Genomic DNA, 20,103 nt, shown 5'->3' with positions numbered 1-20,103 from the left:
TGTTTTTAAACTGTTTGTTTGTAGGAGCCATATGGGAATGAGTACTGTGACACAGAGGCAGTTTTCATTATATGGACAGTACATGTATAATCAAACTTGTTATAATTTTGACATTTTTAAAAATAAAATTTTAGTAAAATTTCCAATGTATCCTTAATAGTACCCTTGTATTATAAAATTGTGTAGGATGTGTTTTGTTAATGACTTGAGAAGCGTAGTCACTGATTTAATGTACAGTGTGGACAGCTTACATAGTTACTACTTTTAGTTCTAAATTCCTACATTGGTATCCATGGAATCTTATTAACTGTGAGACTTGTTGAATAGTGGCAAATACTCTTTGTGATCATCCAGGTCACGTAATTTCAGTAAGACTGCGAGTATAATATTCATGCTGCTGAATTAGTTAAATGTTATCAAACACCAAAGTTACTATCACACAAAAGGTGACTTTGTTAAACACCATAATGCTTTTAATAATCTTAAGAAGTCAAGTAAGGTAACAGTTGTATAGAAATTTAGACATGTTAGGATTATTGGGCTTTTGAATGGGAGTTAGATTTAGACACATTAGGATTGTTGGGTTTTGGGAGTTTGATTTAGACATGTTAGGATTATTTTTGTTTGAATTTGAGTTTGGTATAGACATGTTAGGATTAATGGGCTTTGAATGGGAGTTTGGTATAGACATATTAGGATGAATGGGCTTTGAATGGGAGTTTGGTATAGACATGTTAGGATTAATGACCTTTGAATGGGAGTTTGATTTAGACATGTTAGGATTATTGGGCTGCTGAATTGGAGTTTAATTTATACATGTTAGGGTTATTGGAATTTGAATGGGACTTTGATTAGACATGTCAGGGTTATTGAACTTTTGAATGGGAATTTGATTTAGACATGTTAGGACTATTGGGATTTGAAGTTCATAAAATAATGTTAATTCATTTTCTTTTATCATGTTTATGCCATATATAATTTGTGTGGTTTAGCAGAAACTGACAATTTTGTCAGCACATTGTTCCTTCACTATTACACTGTTCAGAGGAATTGTACAAGTGTACCATGATACAGGTGAGGTCATTTTATACGGAGGTACATTATACAGTGTTACCTCATTATAACACTATTCAGAGAAGCTATACAAGTGTACCATAATATAGGTGAGGTCATCTTATACTAAGGTATTTTATACAGTGTTGCCTCATTATAACACTATTCAAAGGAGCTATACAAGTGTACCATGATATAGGTGAGGTCATTTTATACTAAGGTACATTATACAGTGTTACCTCACTATAAGACTGTTTAGTGAAGCTATACAAATGTACCATGATATAGATGAGGTCACCTTATACTAAGGTATATTATACAGTGTTACTTCATTATAACACCTCAAAGGAGGTAGGGGGCCCCAAGCAGCCAAGTGGTTTAAAGCGCTCACTGTTACTGATCAGTGCCTTCTCACCTCTGTCTGCATAGGTTTGATTCTCAGGCTTGGCCATTGTGGGTATGTGAGAAAGCTTGGTAGTAGTTTCTTGTGTGTTGGTTCTTTCCTTCACCATTTATACTGGCTGCCATGTATAGCCTATCCTGTGCTGAATAATGGCATTAAATCCTATAACAATAAAAACAACATCAGAGGAGCTATACAAGGATATATATTTTTTTTAAACAGGAGTAGTTGATGCAAAGAAAACTCATTTACATTTAAAGTTATTATGCATATTCTTATAAGCAGATAAATAAAATGTACAGAACATGTCAGTTTTTATGTATTTTTTTTACAGTGCACATCATGCTTAATATGCAGTAATAAACAGACCACATTCTCTTAGGTTTTATGCAAAAATACTACATGTATGTTGGAATTTTCACTTGGGCATTATGATTTGTATTGTTCACCTGACAAAATTTAAACAGCTGTTAATTCCTCAAAATGTAGTTGTGTTAAGATTTTCCTCACAAATATTAAATAGTGCTCTATTTAGAAATATATCTCTGATATAAAAGTTTCTTTAAGGTAGTTTTAACAACAAAAAGTATTTCATTCACAGAACAAGGAGGATGAAATAGGTCAGCTGAAGACAGAGACACAGAGACTAAATAAGCTGCGAGAGACAATTCAGCGCAAACTGCGGCAGATTGAGGAACTTAAAACTGAGGTTGAGAGCCAAAGGGAGACATTAAAGGGGCAGATTCTTGGCCTTGAGAGAGGTCAGTACATTTTTATATGAACAGTTAATCTCATCTTATGTTCAGCGATTTCAGACATAATTCACATTATGTAACTTTGTAATTAAACTGACATTAGAAGATTTTGTTCGTGAATACATTGTTTTATTGTTTAAACACTGTGACTTATGTTTGAACACAGTGACTAAAACATGGATGCTGTCATTATAAAGTCTTCCAGTTAGGACATTCCTTCAATTACAATGCTTCCTGTTGATAATCCTGTTCATTCATGGGAGTGAGTTAAAGCCATAAAAGTGACACAAGTAATAGTCATAAAAGTGATACATGTTAAAGCATAAATGTAATGAGAGTTAAAGCCATAAATGTAATGATAGTTAAAGCCATAAATGAAATGATAGTTAAAGCCATAAATGTGACCTGATTTAAAGCCATAAAAGTGACCTCAATTAAAGCCATAAAAGTGACCTGAGTTAAAGCCATAAAAGTGACCTCAATTAAAGTCATAAAAGTGACCTCAATTAAAGCCATAAAAGTGACCTGAGTTAAAGCCATAAAGGTGACCTCAATTAAAGCCATAAAAGTGACCTCAATTAAAGCCATAAAAGTGACCTGAGTTAAAGCCATAAAGGTGACCTCAATTAAAGCCATAAAAGTGACCTCAATTAAAGCCATAAAAGTGACCGCAGTCAAAGCCATAAAAATGACCTCAGTTAAAGCCATAAAAGTGACCTCAATTAAAGCCATAAATGTGACCTCAATTAAAGCCATAAAAGTAATGAGAGTTAAAGCCATAAATGTAATGAGAGTTACAGCCATAAATGTAACGAGAGTTAAAGCCATAAATGTAACAAGAGTTAAAGCCATAAATGTAACCTGACTTAAAGCCATAAAAGTGACACATGTTAAAGCCATAAATGTAATGAGAGTTAAAGCCATAAATGTAATGAGAGTTAAAGCCATAAATGAAATGATAGTTAAAGCCATAAATGTAACCTGACTTAAAGCCATAACTGTAACCTGACTTAAAGCCATAACTGTAACCTGACTTAAAGCCATAAAAGTGACAGAGTTAAAGCCAGAAAAGTGACAGAGTTAAAGCCAGAAAAATGACAAAGTTAAAGCCAGAAAAGTGACAGAGATAAAGGCATAAATGCGACAGAGTTAAAGCCATGAAAGTGACCTCAATTAAAACCACAAAAGTGACCTGAGTTAAAGCAATAAAAGTGACCTGAGTTAAAGTCATAAAACAGACCTGAGTTAAAACTTCAAAGTGACTGAAATTAAAGCCATAAAAGTGAAAGAGTTAAAGTGATAAAAGTGACCAGAGTTAAAGCCATGAAAGTGACCTGAGTTAAAGCCATGAAAGTGACCCAAGTTAAGCCATATAAGTGATCTGAGTTAAAGCCATAAATGTGACCTGACTTAAAGCCATAAAAGTGACAGAGTTAAAACAATAAATGTGACCAGAGTTAAAACCATAAATGTTACCTGAGTTACAGCCAGATAAGAGACCTGAGTTAAAGCCATATAAGTATCTTGAGTTAAAGCCATAAAAGTGACAATAGTGACAGAGTTAAAATGATAAATGTGACCAGAATTAAAGCCATAAATGTAACTTGAGTTAAAGCCATAAAAGTGACAGAGTAATGGCCGTAAAAGTGACAGAGTAATAATAAAGCACAAAAAGGTCCTATTTTACAGAGCTTTCCTCCAATAGATCTGTGTCATTACAAATGCATGCTTGAGAAGTTGTAATTGCAGAGCTAATATTTTACAGTTATAATGTATGCTTAAACATAAGGGTTAAAACTTAGTTTTAATCTAGTGTTAAAGATAGGAGTTCAGACTTTGTAACACTTGGTTTTGTGTTTTACACACAACCACACAGTTAGGTTAATTAGTGTCTATGCAGTTTGAGTAAGGTGCCCAGAATGTTAACTACTGAGTCACCGCAGCTTCCAGCTTACAGTTGTAATGCAGTGCTAAACTTAATGAATAAGAGTTATAGTTAGATGCAAGGCTAAGACGTTGTAATACAGGATGAAACGTAAGAGTTAGGACTTATAGTTATTATGCAGGGTTAAACACAAGTACTAGGACTTACACTTGAAATGCAGGGTTAAACATAAAAGTTAAGACTTACAGTTGTAATACAGGATCAAATGTAAGAGGAAGTACATCTGTAATGCAGGGTTAAAAATGAAGGATAAGACTTACAGCTGCAATGCAGGGTTTGCTATGAGGCATTAATAATTACACTGTATTGTATAACATTATATTATATATAGGAGGGCTACCAGTTATGAAGCATTTGGTGATTACATATTATAATATATGACTATGTAATTTATTGTAGGGCTACAAGTTATTTCCTGGCATTAGTGATTACATTGTGTTATGAAACACAGTGTGATCTATAACAGGTTACAGTTGTTAACAGGTATAGGTTATTTCATAATATTATAGAACTCAGTATGATTTATCACAGGACTGCCATTTTGTTTTGTGGCAGTGCATTACAAAGTATGATCTATAGCAGGAATACCAGTTGTTATGTAACACTGCATTACACAGTATTATCTATAGCAGGACTACCAGTTGTTATGTAACAGTGCATTAAACAGTATGATCTATAGTAGGAATACCAGTTGGTATGTAACACTGTATTACACAGTATTATCTATTGCAGGACTACCAGTTGTTATGTAACAGTGCATTAAACAGTATGATCTATAGTAGGAATACCAGTTGTTATGTAACAGTGCATTACACAGTATTATCTATAGCAGGACTACCAGTTGTTATGTAACAGTGCATTACACAGTATTATCTATAACCAGACTACCAGGTGTTATGTAGCAGTGCATTAAACAGTGTGATCTATAGCAGGACTACCAGTTGTTATGTAGCAGTGCATTACACAGGATGATCTATAGCAGGTTACAGTTATTACCAGGTATAGGTTATTACATAATATTATATAACTTAATATGATTTATCACAGGACTGCCATTTTGTTTTGTGGCAGTGCATTACACAGTATGATCTATAGCAGGAATACCAGTTGTTATGTAACAGCACATTACACAGTATTATCTATAGCAGGACTACCAATTGTTATGTAACAGTGCATTACACAGTATTATCTATAGCAGGACTACCAGGTGTTATGTAGCATTGCATTAAACAGTATGATCTATAGCAGACTATCAGTTGCTATGTAGCAGTACAATACACAGGATGATCTGTTGCAAGACTACCAGTTGTTATGTAGCAGTGCATTTTACAGTGTGATATATAGCAGGACTACCAGTTGTTATATAGCAGTATGTTACACAGTATGATCTATAGCAGGACTACCAGTTCTGTGGCAGTGCATTATACAATGTGATGTATAGCAGGACTACTACTTGTTATGTAGCAGTACATTACACAGACTGATCTATAGTAAGACTACCAGTTGTTATGTAGCAGTGCATTTTTCAGTATGATCTATATAGCAGGACTACCAGTTGTTACACAGTATGATATAACAGAAGCCAGCTTCTTCAAACACTACAAGCTGACAAGGACCCCAAAACTCAGCTGTAATAAACTGTTTCTTTTTTCTTACTCCATTTTTAAATTAAGCTTTCTTCACTAAGTTAAAGCAATAAGACTGGGAAAATTTTCATAAAATTTTGGATAATAGTGTCGCCTAAGTGCAAAGAAGTTTGAGAATGGCCTCATAAACTTGGAAGTGGAAATTTAGAGAAAAGTTAAAGTTCTTTTCAAATATGATTTGAATAAAAAAAATTAATTTATTTTCACCATAGAGTTGGAGCAGGCCAAGAAGCAAGCTGAAATTGACAAGAAAGCCATAGATGATTTAGTAAGAGAGAAAGAAATCCTTAACAAGGTTTGTAATGCTTAACTGTCATAGCTGCCCATTTCTTAGAGATTGGAGGTATTCAATTTGGCCTTTCCATCCTATTGTCCACCCTTCTGTCCAATGTTTATTTCAGTACAGTAACTTCCTTAATTAGCATTTGATTTCACCAAATTTGATATACAGCTAGATATTGATGAGACCTTGTCTGAGTTCATTTGTCAGCATTCTGTGTCATCATTTAGAATAGTTATAGCCCCTTGCTTCTCCAGCCCACCCATATCTGCTCAATAATCCATTTAGTTATTATTAAATTTTAACCAAAATTTGGTATGCTGCTTGATGAGACCTTGGCTGATTTAACTTGCCAGCTTTCTCCACTAGCATTTAAATGAGTTTTAGCCCCTGATTGTCAGACCACCCACTTGTTTCTGCACATTAATGCTCTTAATTAATTTTGGATTTCATCCAGTTTTGGTGTGCACTATGACATTGATGAAACCTTGGATGAATTTGTTTTTGTCAGCCTTCTACGTCTCACTATTAATCAGAGTTATAGCATCCAATTGTCATTTATCAGAATTGAAGCACTTTGATTATCAGTTATGTCCATTTTTGTTTCTGCACATTATCTTCATTAAATATTTTTGGATTTCAACCGATTTAGTATGCAGCTTGATATTTTATAGGCAGCTATAATATTATGAGGTCTCAGCTGACTTTGTTTGTCAGTATTCCACATCATCATAATGTCATTTCACAGTTTGAATGTCAGTATTCTGCATCATCATAATGTCATTTCATAGTTTGAATGTCAGTATTCTATATCATCATAATGTCATTTCAGAGTTTGAATGTCAGTATTCTACGTCATCATAATATCATTTCAGAATTTGAATGTCAGTATTCTATATCATCATAATGTCATTTCATAGTTTGAATGTCTGTATTCTGTATCATCATAATGTCATTTCAGAGTTTGAATGTCAGTATTCTATATCATCATAATGTCATTTTAGAGTTTGATTGTCAGTATTCCACATCATCATAATGTAAGTTCATAGTTTGAATGTCAGTATTCTGCATCATCATAATGTCATTTCCACACAAGAATACCTTTATTTATAATCAGCTTGACACAGTTTAATAGTTAAAGCCCTTGATTACTTACCCATCCACTTTCAGTTTGCACATAAGTAATTTCTTTAGTGGGCAGTTTTATATTAACAAGACTTTAGATGAGTTTAATTGTCATTGTTTCTTAGGTACATGTTTGTCATGCAACAGCATCTTTTGGTGGAGTTATGGCCTCATATTCTCAAATTTGCTGACTTCACGTTTCTAAGCAATAACTCACTTCTTATGCAACTTTGTGTTGATGACACATTGGCATAGTTTGAATTTGTCAGCATTCATTTTGCACCTTCATTTAGCAGAGTTATGTTTTCTGATTACTGGACCCACCCACCTTTGTTTCCACACAACAGTTCACTGTATTGTTATTATTAGATTTCAAGAAAATTTTATATATATTAGTATACCTTAATTGGAATTTGATTTAAGCTTCTTAGAGTATTATTTAGTGGAATTATGGCCTCTGAATGTTGGGTCCACATTATGTATACCACTTTATAATGATGAAACTTCATCTGGGTTCCATCATTAGTGTTCATTGTCATCAGTAGTGCCTTCCTTTACAAATGTAACTTAACTCATTTACAGTATTAAAAATTGTCACCTTGCCATTTTCTTCTACAAAACTACTCTTCCCTACTTTCAACAAAAGAGCAGTGACATCAGTTCCTAGAATTTGCTTGTTTTTCTTGTATCTTGTTATATTCCATGCTTTTTCCTAATTGAATTAAGGATATTTTAAAATTTGTTTGCAGAAATGATCATGGGTATTGCAGTGTTGACACTTTTAATGTTTGAATACAAGAGAGTATTATGCATTTTTGATGACAACACTGAAACTGAATTAAACTTTAGAAGACTTTTTAATTGGTATTATGTCATAAAGAGTAACCAGTAGGCATTACTAATATTCAGATTTATCAATATTTCATGATATGTTGTTGTTTACAGTGTACTGAGATTTTTTTTTAAATGAACAAAACATAGCTTCTTATTAAAAGCTTCAAATTTCTTGATGTTGATTAAATTTTCAAGGTACTAATTAATTGCCTTAAAAAGTGATATATCAATGTTAGATTTGCCAGTTTGTGCCTATTTTCATGGGTGTATGTTTTGAAGAAAAAATGGAATCCATACTTGGCCCTGCATTAAAAAGGGGCTTACAAGTTATCTGGGAAAACTAAAATGATGGAGTGGTGTACAAGTAATATTAATATTTAGGTGAAGAAAGGTCACATTACAAAACTGAATTTTTGCATGGTTTAATTGGTTGGGTTTTTCTGATAAAAAGGGCTTCTAAAACTAATATGTGGAACTTTAAACAAGCTTTATTTAAGTGTTAATCATTCTGTATGGCTACAAGACAAATCATGCCTTCTTTAGGATTAATAGAGCATACACATATTTTTTACTTTTTGTTAAATTAAAGTGTGTGGACTAAATGTTGTACTCTGTCATCATCTGGTAACCAATAGTTAACACAGACCATTTCTTTTCTATTACAGAACATGGTGAAGGCATACACAGCCACTCAGAAGCAGCTTCACTTAGTCAAACTCCATGAGCAGTCCAAGAAAAACCTAGAACAGGAGATTCAAAACTACAAGGAGGAGGCTCAGAAACAGCGTAAAATCATCTACCAACTGGAGAAAGAGAGAGATCGATACATCAATGAAGCCAGTGACCTCACTCAAAAGGTAGGCAATTTTCATCATGCACTGAATATTCTCATAAAGATTTTGTGTGGCTATAATTTAAAATTCCCAAAGTTCCTTGTACGTGACTTTTCACTATTTTAGCCATCACATGCCAAATAATACCAGAGGAAACTTAAGGCAAGGTTCTAAATATTTTTTGGATCATTTTTTGCATTTATATTTTTTTGGCAAAAGTGGAAAATTTAGTATATTTGCAAAAATGGAATCACAGGTATAGAAGAATTAAATTTTGTTATCGAAATGTAGTAAAATTGTATAAAATGAATAAAGCTCGAGTCATTCTTACTGTAATATTTAGATGCTACATGATTCGACAGACAGAGAGAAAGATACTATATTATAGATACAGTAGATACTCTAAGAGTAGAGAGATATTTAGTGATAGATATTTACTTATAGACAGACAAACATTTCTTGAATTTAAAATGTCTGACATTCTCTAAGCAAAAGAATTACATGTATATTTTACAGGTTCTTCAACACATGGAAGATGTAAAGGTCAGAGAGATGCAGATTTTCGACTACAAGAAGAAGATTGCTGAAGCTGACACCAAGTTGAAACAACAGCAGAACTTGTATGAAGCTGTTAGGAGTGACAGAAACTTGTACAGCAAGAACCTCATTGAATCACAGGTTAAGATGAATTCTGTTATTTACTTGTAGTTAAAGCATCTAAAAATAATAAAACATCTGTTTCACACATGATGATGATGATGACGATGATGATGATTGATGTAATGAATATGAAGTTAATAACTAGTAACAGAGTTTATAATGCCTTGAATATTTTTCCTATAACTGTTGATAATCATGAACATTGGCAATATTTAATTTATTATTTGTATGGTATTAATGATATTTATTATCACTATATTATAGTCAATAATAATATCAATAATAATAAAATGATATCAATAATAATAGTATAACATGATACTTAATATACTTACTGTTATTATGATAGGATGAGATTCAGGAGATGAAGAAGAAGCTGAAGGTAATGAACCATCTGACATACCAGCTGAAGGAGGAAATTCAAGCCAAGGAAGCTGCCCTTGTAAAGGAACATCTTGAACATCAGCGTGTTGAGAAGGAAAAAGACACATTAAAAGCAGAACTGCAGAAGATGAAACAGTTGGCAGGTGAGAACAAGGCATACATTGAGGCACAAGAGGCTGAGGAGAGAAAGCTCTTGAAAATCATAGCTGAAGCTGATGCTGAGAGAGTTCGTCAGAAAAAAGAACTAGACCAGGTGAGAGATATGCTGAAGATATTTTAAAATGTCTTATAATTCTACTTGCTATACATGTATATATTAATATAATTTGTAACTCTTATGTTATATTTAATAATCTTTAAAATCAAGTGTTTCTATATTCAATACATTGTATGTCATTAAAAATATATTGTCCATACTATTTACATATTGCATCCTGTTATGATGTGTCTGACATTACTGTGGATATTGATTTTTATGGTTGATGATATGGACAATTTACTAACTTGCCAAAAAGCTACACTGTATTGAATCTTTATAAAGCTCTTACGAAGGGTATTAAAAGAGAATTTAACTTTCTTTTAAAGTGTCAAGTAGGCTTTATTGGACTTTTTGTCAAGATGTAACCTGGTTGTTTTAAGGCAGAATTCATTTGAGAATAAAATGAAAGATTGACTTATTTTAATTTCAAGAAAAAATTTCATATAATTTTATTTCACAGGTGATCAGTGAGCGTGACATCCTTGGCACCCAGCTTGTGCGTCGTAATGATGAGTTGGCACTGTTGTATGAGAAGATCAAGATTCAGCAGTCTACATTGAACAAAGGAGAAATTCAGTACAACCAGCGATTAGAGGACATCAGAGTCTTAAAACTTGAGATCAAGAAACTGCGACGTGAGAAGGGAATTCTACAGAAGAGTGTTGCGAATGTTGAAGATTTAAGGTATGTTTACCCTTGTTGACATAAATTTTCCAAGCCAGTGACATCTTTTATTTTACCCTAAGTATGGACATAACATGGAAAAGTTATTTAATAATCTGTTGATGAAACCTGGTTTTAGGGAAAATCAAAGGGGTTTACTGATTCTGTCCATTACGAACATTTCTTTGCTAAATCAGAACTAATTTAATAATGCAAACAATAAATGTGAACAGTTTGTCTGTTATGAGCTGTTTAAAAGACCATGGTGGTAGGATGTTATATTGTCCAAACTGAAATGTTCAGCTGTATTATTTGACTGCATTCAGCTATTTAATGAAATAAAAGAAAATTTCAGTTTGCATTAACAGAAATGAAACAGCATAAATATAGTCGTAGTAAATTGGAAATGACATATACTTAATATTTAGAATATTATATACCAATATAAACAACACAGTAATAATATCAACCATCATGAGTATTTTAATTTACAATGAATAAATAGCCAAAATTTTATTTCACTTAAAGTTTTGAATCAAAGATGCATTCAAATTAATTTACATGAAAAGCATTTAGATTTATTATGAATTCAGTTTTTCATGAGGTACCAGTCTATTTTGTTTTAATATTGTTGTTGCTGCAGGTCACCAATTTAAAAATCCAATGAACAATTACAAATACTGATATAAACTACTGCAGCATGATATCCACAAAAAATAAGTCTGCGTTTATGTAATTTTAGGCGTGAAGTGTACCACATTCAGCGTGAACTTCTGCGTGAGAGAACTCGCTGTAAAGCCCTGGAGGAGGAACTAGAGAATCCCATGAATATTCATAGATGGAGAAAATTAGAGGTAATGATAAAGAAAACTGGGGATAGTTTTCAATACAGCATTTTGGACACAAAGCTGTCCATTCTTGTTAAAGGTTTCTGAAAGGACTTTATTTCACATACCTATCAGTATACTTAATTTTCCTTAGGCACTAATTTGTGAAAATGTATGATTTTTACAAAATTCAATACATTTAAATTTTCTAATTTAGGCACTGAGTAGTAGGAATTGTTTTATTCTTAATTTACATGAAGCTAAATTTGTGTGATGTTCAAAAGTCCACCACTGAAAATGTGAAAATTAAAACACATGTATGGAAATTTCCCCTTGTATGGTATTGGTCAGTAGTTAGAAATCAAGAGTAAAGTATTGCAAATGGAGGAATAATATGAAATGAAATTTAAAATATCCTGTTTTTATATTTCAGGGCAGTGATCCGAGTACATATGAGATGATCCAGAAAATCCACACCCTCCAGAAACGACTTATTTCCAAGACGGAGGAGGTAGTGGAGAAGGAATTGCTGATCCAGGAGAAAGAAAAACTGTACCTTGAGCTGAAACACATCCTGGCACGACAGCCAGGGCCTGAGGTGGCTGAACAACTCTCCATCTATCAACAGACCCTCAAAGAAAAGACAAAACAGATGAAGGTTAGTTTGTTTTGCCCACTACTGACAGTGCTTGTAATGCTATGACCTTGCCCAAACGTCTGTTTGTTTATTCAGTTTTCTGTCTGCTTTTTCTTTACACATGAAAACTTATTTTGTGTTTACTTATGCTTCACCTAAATGTTTACTTTGGAATACAATTTCAGCTCAAGAAATTTCAAAGTTAAAGGTCACTGTGATCCCCAAAAATGCTTTCTGCATTATTTTTTGCAGAAAGGTTGGTTTCTATTTTCTAACAGTTTGTGACTTAAATTGTTAATAATCAGGTTTAGTTGAAATATTTGAAGAATAGGAAGAGATAATGGAGTGACTTTGCCTTTAGCATTATCATTGGCGATTTTATTGTTGGCATCCCACTTGTGTAAAGTTTTGGAACAAATGTTTTTACTTCAGTGTTTAGTTTGGTATTTATTTATTGTATCTGAATCAAGTCAGTTCGAATGCAGCATCTATGAATATAAATGAGAATTACCCTTCTTTACAGGCCATGGCATCAGAACTAAACATGTATGAATCTCAGGTCAGTGAGTACAAGTACGAGATAGAGAGGATTGCAAGAGAATTACAAGAAGTCAAGAAGAAGTATTTCATGCAGAAGAAGAAAGAACAACAGACTAAGTAAGTTGTGGTCCGAAAAAAATGGAGAATAATTTTCATATTCAACTGTACCATATTTCTATGATGGTAGGTCCATGCCCATCCAAGCATTAAAAAAGTTCACCTCATTTATAAGGAAGGCCTGTATGTAAGCCTACCTTTTTTCTTAAGAAAGACCTATATATCCAGTCATTTATAAGGATTACATTTGTATCCATTGATAACTCTAAAGGTCTACATGTCCAATGATAATCCCACCTAATAGTGAAGGAAGGCATACATGTCCAGTGATAAGCCCATCTCATTCACATGGAAGGCCTATATGTCCAGTGATAACTCCACCTCATTTATAAGGAAGACCTGCATGTCCAGTGATAACTCCAAAAGGTATACATGTCCAGTGATAAATACAAATAATTGACAAGGGGGGGGATGTAGATGTCCAGTTATGAGCCCACCACATTTATAAGGAAGGCCTACATGTCAGATACTATGCCCACCTCATTCACAAATAAGGTCTGTATGTCCAGGCATAACTCCAAGTCAATCACAAGGATGAATTATATGTCCATTGCTAAGTGACCAAATTTACAAGGATGGCATATATGTCCATTGCAAAGTGACCAAAGTTACAAGAATGGCATATATGTCCAGTGATAATTTCATATTATGTTTTAAAGCAGATTATTTATTAAGTCCCTACAAGTAGGGGTAAGTATAGAATTAACATTTGTTTATTTGTATGAATCTTTAAGGGATGTGGATAATTCTGTGAACCATCTAAACATATACATATGAAAATTCAACAGAATCTGCTCTTGTAATAAGCTGGTAAATACTGTAACAAATCATAAAACATGTAATAATTCTAAACTGTGTTTTTTTTAAAAAGTACTTTGATAATGTTCATACACATTTATAAAAAGTTGAATGTAGATATGTTTAAATTATGACATTAACAATTAAAATTTAAATGATCATTAAGTCAATTATTTAAATCATAGATTGATCTTATTACCCCAATAATGAAAAAATGTTATCATTACATGTCATTAAATTTTTTCTCTTAGAGTTAATGCATGTTAATTACTGTAAATAAAGCAAAATATTACTTTTAGATCATGCTGTTTATTATGATTATGTAGAAGCATTCTCTATACATAAAATTTCAATATAACTGGCCATATTTAAACCATTTACTGCCTCAGTCCTGCCTATCCTGACCATTTGTCTTGTATTTTTTGTAGTAATGTTGTAGGAACAGCCCCTGAAAGGGGTTGAATGCAGTTGTGGTAATCACTCCAATTGTTGTTCCTTTTATCAAGTTCTTTGTTGCATTTTGGGTCACTGCTCCGGTGGCCTAGTGGTTAGAGTGTCTACCTCAGATGCGAGAGGTCATGGGTTTGAGCCCCAGTCAAGTCATACCAAAGACTTGTAAAAATGGTACTTACAGCTGCCTGAGTCACCAGGCGATCAGCATAAAGAGGTTAGTGTTAGGACTGGTCGGCCCGGTGTCAGGATAATGTGACTGGGTGGGACATCATGCTGCATGTCTGTGGCAAGATGCCTCAGTGCTGGACATCACTATAAACTGCCACACTGCAAACATCGTAGCAATATAACTGAACTTTTTTAAAGCTATGTTGAAAATCCAAATCTCACACACACATGCACACACACACACACACACACACACACACTCTCTGGGTCAAATTGTTAATTATCTGATTAATAGATTGATTTATTATTTTGTTCATATTTCTAATGCCGTCTATTCATCCACTCATTCATTCATGTTTTCATTGCTTGTGTAACTTTTCCAGAGAAAGAGATCATGCTCTGGTCCAAGCAGGAGCACCAGCAATACAGCCACAGCGGACAGATGGACCCCGTTTTACTGGCGGTGGTTTTAACTTAAAGACTGCAAAGACAGCTGCCTAGCAGCCTCTATTCTGACCAATTAAACACATGAAAACTCTTTAAATTGGAAATTTAATTCTGAATCCCATCAAGAAATAGATGCAAATTATGTCCTCTTTTTCTTTCACTCATATGATGTATACATAGCATATTCTGAGAAGTACTTTAGTTCTGTTTATTCAGGCCATAAGTGTGCATTGTTTCCCTAAAATGAGGCCAATGATAGAAACTTTTGAGTTTATTAAGAAAAGGTAAATATTTTCTTGCTTCAGAAAGCTTTTGTGATTTTTGCCCTATTTGAAATTTGATTAATAAACTTGGTACATTTTTATTTTTTGTTGCTTGCATGCATCAAAAGATTTGTTTTATATTAATTTTTGGATTTAATTCCTGTTTTGAGGGTTAAGGGAAACAAAATGTTAGAGACTGAATGAGCTGAGAAAGGTAAAGGTTCATTCTTGTATCTAAATATACTCTTGGCCTTCTGAATTGCCCTAACCTACCTTTAGTTCCAAAATAATTGAAAAATGTGACCTCCAGTTTTCACAACATTTTCATAATAATATCATTTTTTAAAGTTTGATATCCTTGCAAATCTTATTTTTAAATAAAAAGGTTTGTAATATTTTGGGAAAGATAAGAACATTAGAAAAACTACCATGGTCTTGTATTAAAAACATTGCCAGCTGTACTAGTAAGGTTTCAGTCATTGTAACTTTTTTTAATGTAAATTTTACATTTGGCAAACATGCCTCAAAATATTGATAGTATCAGAACGTGTTTGTACATTTCCAATAAACAGGACTGTAATCATATGTATGTTTGACATGTTTCAGAACTTATTCAATCCTACAGTGAAAATCTGTCTGATCAAAGAATTTCTCAGAAACGATGTCTTGTACAAACTGAAAATGTTTTCATTTATTTAAATTTATAATGAAAACTTAAAACATTTTAAGTTAAAAATGTAGAAGTTTAGGCTTACACAAAAGCTAAATATTTGAGAGAAACATGGTGATCTTTTTTCACATATGTTTAATCATTCCACTAGAATTGTTCATTTTAGTTAATACTTTAGTATGCAACTCTGTCACTTTTAAATGAGATGTCTGTGATATATATTTCTATTTAACATGTACTTTTTAATGGAAGTTGAAGAAAAATAAACTTTTTCTGTGATGCTTTTATTTTGTTTTTATCTTTAATTATTTTATACAAGCTTTTTGTGATCACCCATCCCCAAACGTTCTCAGCATGAAGTTACCCACAACTGGCAGGATGTAATTTTTCTGTAATTAGATTCGCCTTGTAAGTGTCTCTGATAAATTAGTTATATCACATTAGCTGACCTGTGACTTATACAATAAGGGTTGAGACTCGCCAATAGGATCCATAATTGTTCAGGATTTTAAAATTATATTTAAAACATTAATTATACTTTCAAGGCAATTCTTCGTTGTGAAATTTTTAGTAAGGAAAAATTCGATTTTTAATAATGAAGCAGCATTGTAAGTATGAAAAATTAAAGTGTAAATCTAATTTATCATTGCTATTGATTGAGAGTGTAGAGAAAGATTTGAGGACATGACAGACGTTACAGTAGTCTTTTGGATTGGTACCTTTTCTATGAAGAATCAGCTACTGCATTATTTCTAATTTAAGTAATCACTGTAAACTCATTTTCAAAAAGAGTCATAAACAAGGTGGTAAAATTTAATGGTTTGGGAGTAAAAGGAAAATTCTATTCAGATACAATTTTCTGGCTTTAACTGTTTAATATGCTGTTGTTCAGTAATTCTTTGTTTCATGATGGATTTAATTTAATGAATATTTTTTACCCACTAAAACAACCAACTAAATGCTCCACAAATATTTATAGTTCTACAGTATTCCAGAAGATTTTTTTCACTTAATGCTGTGTTAGCTAGATGAGCTAACTAATACAATAGCAATGAGTGCATCATAGAAAGCCCAGCATGCATCATGGAAAGCCCAGCTTGCATCATAGAAAGCCCAGCATGCATCATAGAAAGCCCAGCTTGCATTATAAAAAGCCCAGCTTGCATCATAGAAAGCCTAGCTTGCATCATAGAAAGCCCAGCATGCATCATAGAAAGCCCAGCTTGCATTATAGAAAGCCTAACTTGCATCAAGGAAAGCCAGGCTTGCATCATGGAAAACCTGGCTTGCATCATAGAGAGAGCCCATCTTGCATCATAGAGAGCCCAGCTTGCAACAGTGACATAATTGCTTCTGATATAAAATAATGACAATGCAACTCACACACATGTGTAACAATAAAAAGCTTCATTTGAAATTTACTTGATTACACCATCATCCCATTTTATTATTCAAGGGTGAAAAAAAATGTTTGAAAACATTGGCCACCACTCTACTAATTAATGGTATTTTATGCTTGCAACTGATCTCAGATATCCATCAAGATTCAACTTCCTTGAGAACTCATCCTTAAGCAGCTGCACACAAAATAAGTTGAAATTCAACAATCCTTTAAAAGGTTATCCTGTGGAAACCAAAGTGTAGAAATATGGGCAATTAAGGGCAACAGCAAATTGTTGGAAGATGGGCAATTATCTCAGGCAATAGCAAAGTGTAGAAGGATGGGCAATCAAAGCAATGGCATACAGAGCTAAAATGTCACCCAGCTGGAGTTCCAAGATGCCACCTTCTACCAATTATATTATTTAGCTATACTCTTGTTAGTCATCAAGGGCAGCATTAATTTTTAAAAAAATATTATCCTCCTTTACCTATCTCTCTTTTCCTTTCCTTTTTCCTCTTTTCTTTTTTTCCCATTTTTTGCTCTTGCTACATAAGTGCTGTAAGTGCTGCCTAGGGCAATATGACCCCTATAACCCCCTATTTGGTATGCCATTGAATCAAAGGGGATAGCATTTCTAAATGATAACATAGCAGACAAATAAATTCCTTCAAGGTCTTATCATCATAGAGCTGTCACTAATGCCAAATTTGCATACAATTTCATGTAAAGGTATTCTGCTAAAACAAATTATGGACAGAACCCATGTGGGCTTGAGGTTGTAGAATGTGCCTCATATATGCCTTCAAACATGTAAAAGGTTGCCAACAGAGGTTACAAGGAACCACAATGGCTCTGTGGTCAGTTTACTGAACTGAGACCATAGCCAAAATGAAACATACTAATGAATCAGTTTGGGTTGAGTACCATAGTGCCTCTATGGGCAAGGCCCTTTACCCCAATTGCCAATGAACTAAATAGCAGGCTTGTGTTCCTATGTTGCAAAATAGTAGACCATTCTGTGTCAAATATGAGTGGACAGATGGATGGATTTACCAACAGGTGGACAGACATTATTACCAGGCTCCACAAATTTTATCGGTAATAATTTCTATCTACTGAGATTACAATTTTATCTGATACACCCCCAACCCTCAAAACAAACCCAAACAAACACTATAAATTAAAGGAAAGAAAATTTGGACTGTTAGAGCATCCTTAGCTTGATTAACTCATCATTCACACAACTTGCTGAGTTAATGTTCATGAATCTGCCTGTTACCTCAGAAACTCAAAGGAGTCTGTGAATCAAACATTTTAGAATGCATCACTTCTAATTTTGAAAGCTTTATTGTATATTATATGTTATGAATGATGTTTTAAGTAGAGACAGTGTTTCCAAATTGTACTTTAAAGAAAAATAGGATGTAACAATGCCTTTACCTGTGTATTCTTGTTAATTTCTATCAATTGGGTTTTTCTTTACAGCAAATATCATGAATTAATTCAGGAGTTATTTGGGAAATGATTATTTAAAATGTTTGGTCTGTCTTACAGATTTCACACCTTAGCAAAATATATATCCGTATCTGCCTATAATTATTTTAGCTTTCTAATGCCCCAGTTTCAATCTATGGTAATATGGAATGCTGTTGTGGTACAGGAGGTTTCAATAGTTGAGTATTTTCCTTGATTAAAACATCACCCAGTTCCAAGGTATGACACAGTACAGGAGGTGTCAATGGCTGAGTATTTTCCTTGATTAAAAAACATCGCCCAGTTCCAAGGTATGACACGGTACAGAAGGTTTCCATGGCTGAGTGTTTTCCTTCATTAAAACATCACCCAGTTCCAAGGTATGACACGGTACAGGAGGTTTCAATGGCTGAGTATTTTCCTTCATTAAAACATCACCCAGTTCCAAGGTATGACATGGTACAGGAGGTTTCAATGGCTGAGTATTTTCCTTCATTAAAAAATGTCCCAGTTCCAAGGTATGACACGGTACAGAAGGTTTCATTGGCTGAGCGTTTTCCTTCATTAAAAAATATCCCAGTTCCAAGGTATGACACGGTACAGGAAGTTTCAATGGCTGAGTGTTTTCCTTCATTAAAAAATGTCCCAGTCCAAGGTATGACACAGTACAGAAGGTTTCAATGGCTGAGTATTTTCCTTCATTAAAAAATGTCCCAGTTCCAAGGTATGACATGGTGCAGGAAGTTTCAATGGCTGAGTATTTTCCTTCATTAAAACATGTCCTAGTTCTAAGGTATGACATCATTTGGGAGGTTTCAATGACCAAGTATTTACAATACAATTATTTCAATGGAAAATGAAGATATGAAGTTTATATATTTACTTCATTACTGATAAGATTTGGGATATAATCACATATAATAATGAGGACTTTGTAAAGCGCCTAATCTTTAGAAGCTCTAAGCATTTTACAACATTAGACAACACCTATAACGTAAAAAAACATATATAATGATATGATTACAAAAACAAACACCATGAAATTAAAAAACATATTTAAAAAAACATGCTGAGAATATTTAAGGTAGGAAACATTATTAGGTCTTTAAGTTTGTTCTTGCAGTCAAAATGAGTGAGGTTTGAGAGCACTCTTGAATGGGTTCACTGTGTCTTTGTGTCTAAGTTCAGTGGGCAATTCATTCCATGTTGCTGGGCCCTGGTATGCAAAAGAAAGCTGTCCATATGACTTTGCTTTCATAGTGGGAATAATGAGTATATGATTGTCAGAAGAGGAGCGCAAGTATCTTGCTGGTGTGTACACATGGGCGAGGCTGGATAGGCATGTTGGACTCAAGTCCATCAATGAAACGTATCACAGAGAACAAATTTTGTGTTTGATTCTGGATCAAATGGATAGCCAGTGTAGGGTACAGAGCAGCGGGGAGGTGTGCTCTGATCGTGGTACTCTAAGTATGATCCGAGCAGC

The 20,103-nt window shown here is 33.6% G+C and overlaps 1 protein-coding gene across 2 annotated transcripts in view; it reads left to right on the top strand.

Annotated features, from left to right (window-relative positions):
- Positions 1-16,047, top strand: part of LOC149795061 (cilia- and flagella-associated protein 58-like) — a 33,622-nt gene extending 17,575 nt beyond the window's left edge. For both annotated transcript variants that reach the window (XM_089964763.1, XM_089964762.1), the window contains exons 8-17: positions 2,058-2,217; positions 6,015-6,097; positions 8,707-8,898; positions 9,391-9,552; positions 9,884-10,171; positions 10,638-10,861; positions 11,583-11,694; positions 12,101-12,325; positions 12,828-12,961; positions 14,764-16,047. In XM_089964763.1, the coding sequence (XP_089820889.1) occupies positions 2,058-2,217; positions 6,015-6,097; positions 8,707-8,898; positions 9,391-9,552; positions 9,884-10,171; positions 10,638-10,861; positions 11,583-11,694; positions 12,101-12,325; positions 12,828-12,961; positions 14,764-14,881 (1,698 nt within the window). In that variant the 3' untranslated portion in view covers positions 14,882-16,047. The remainder of the gene's footprint in view (positions 1-2,057; positions 2,218-6,014; positions 6,098-8,706; positions 8,899-9,390; positions 9,553-9,883; positions 10,172-10,637; positions 10,862-11,582; positions 11,695-12,100; positions 12,326-12,827; positions 12,962-14,763) is intronic.
- Positions 16,048-20,103: the final 4,056 nt, after the last annotated feature.

This window comes from Sinohyriopsis cumingii, chromosome 7 (genome assembly GCF_028554795.1).
Source record: "Sinohyriopsis cumingii isolate HCF-2022 chromosome 7, ASM2855479v2, whole genome shotgun sequence".
Taxonomy (NCBI): Eukaryota; Metazoa; Mollusca; class Bivalvia; order Unionida; family Unionidae; genus Sinohyriopsis; species Sinohyriopsis cumingii.
The sequence above is the reverse complement of the archived record's forward strand: the minus strand, read 5'-3'. Positions and strand labels throughout refer to the sequence as shown.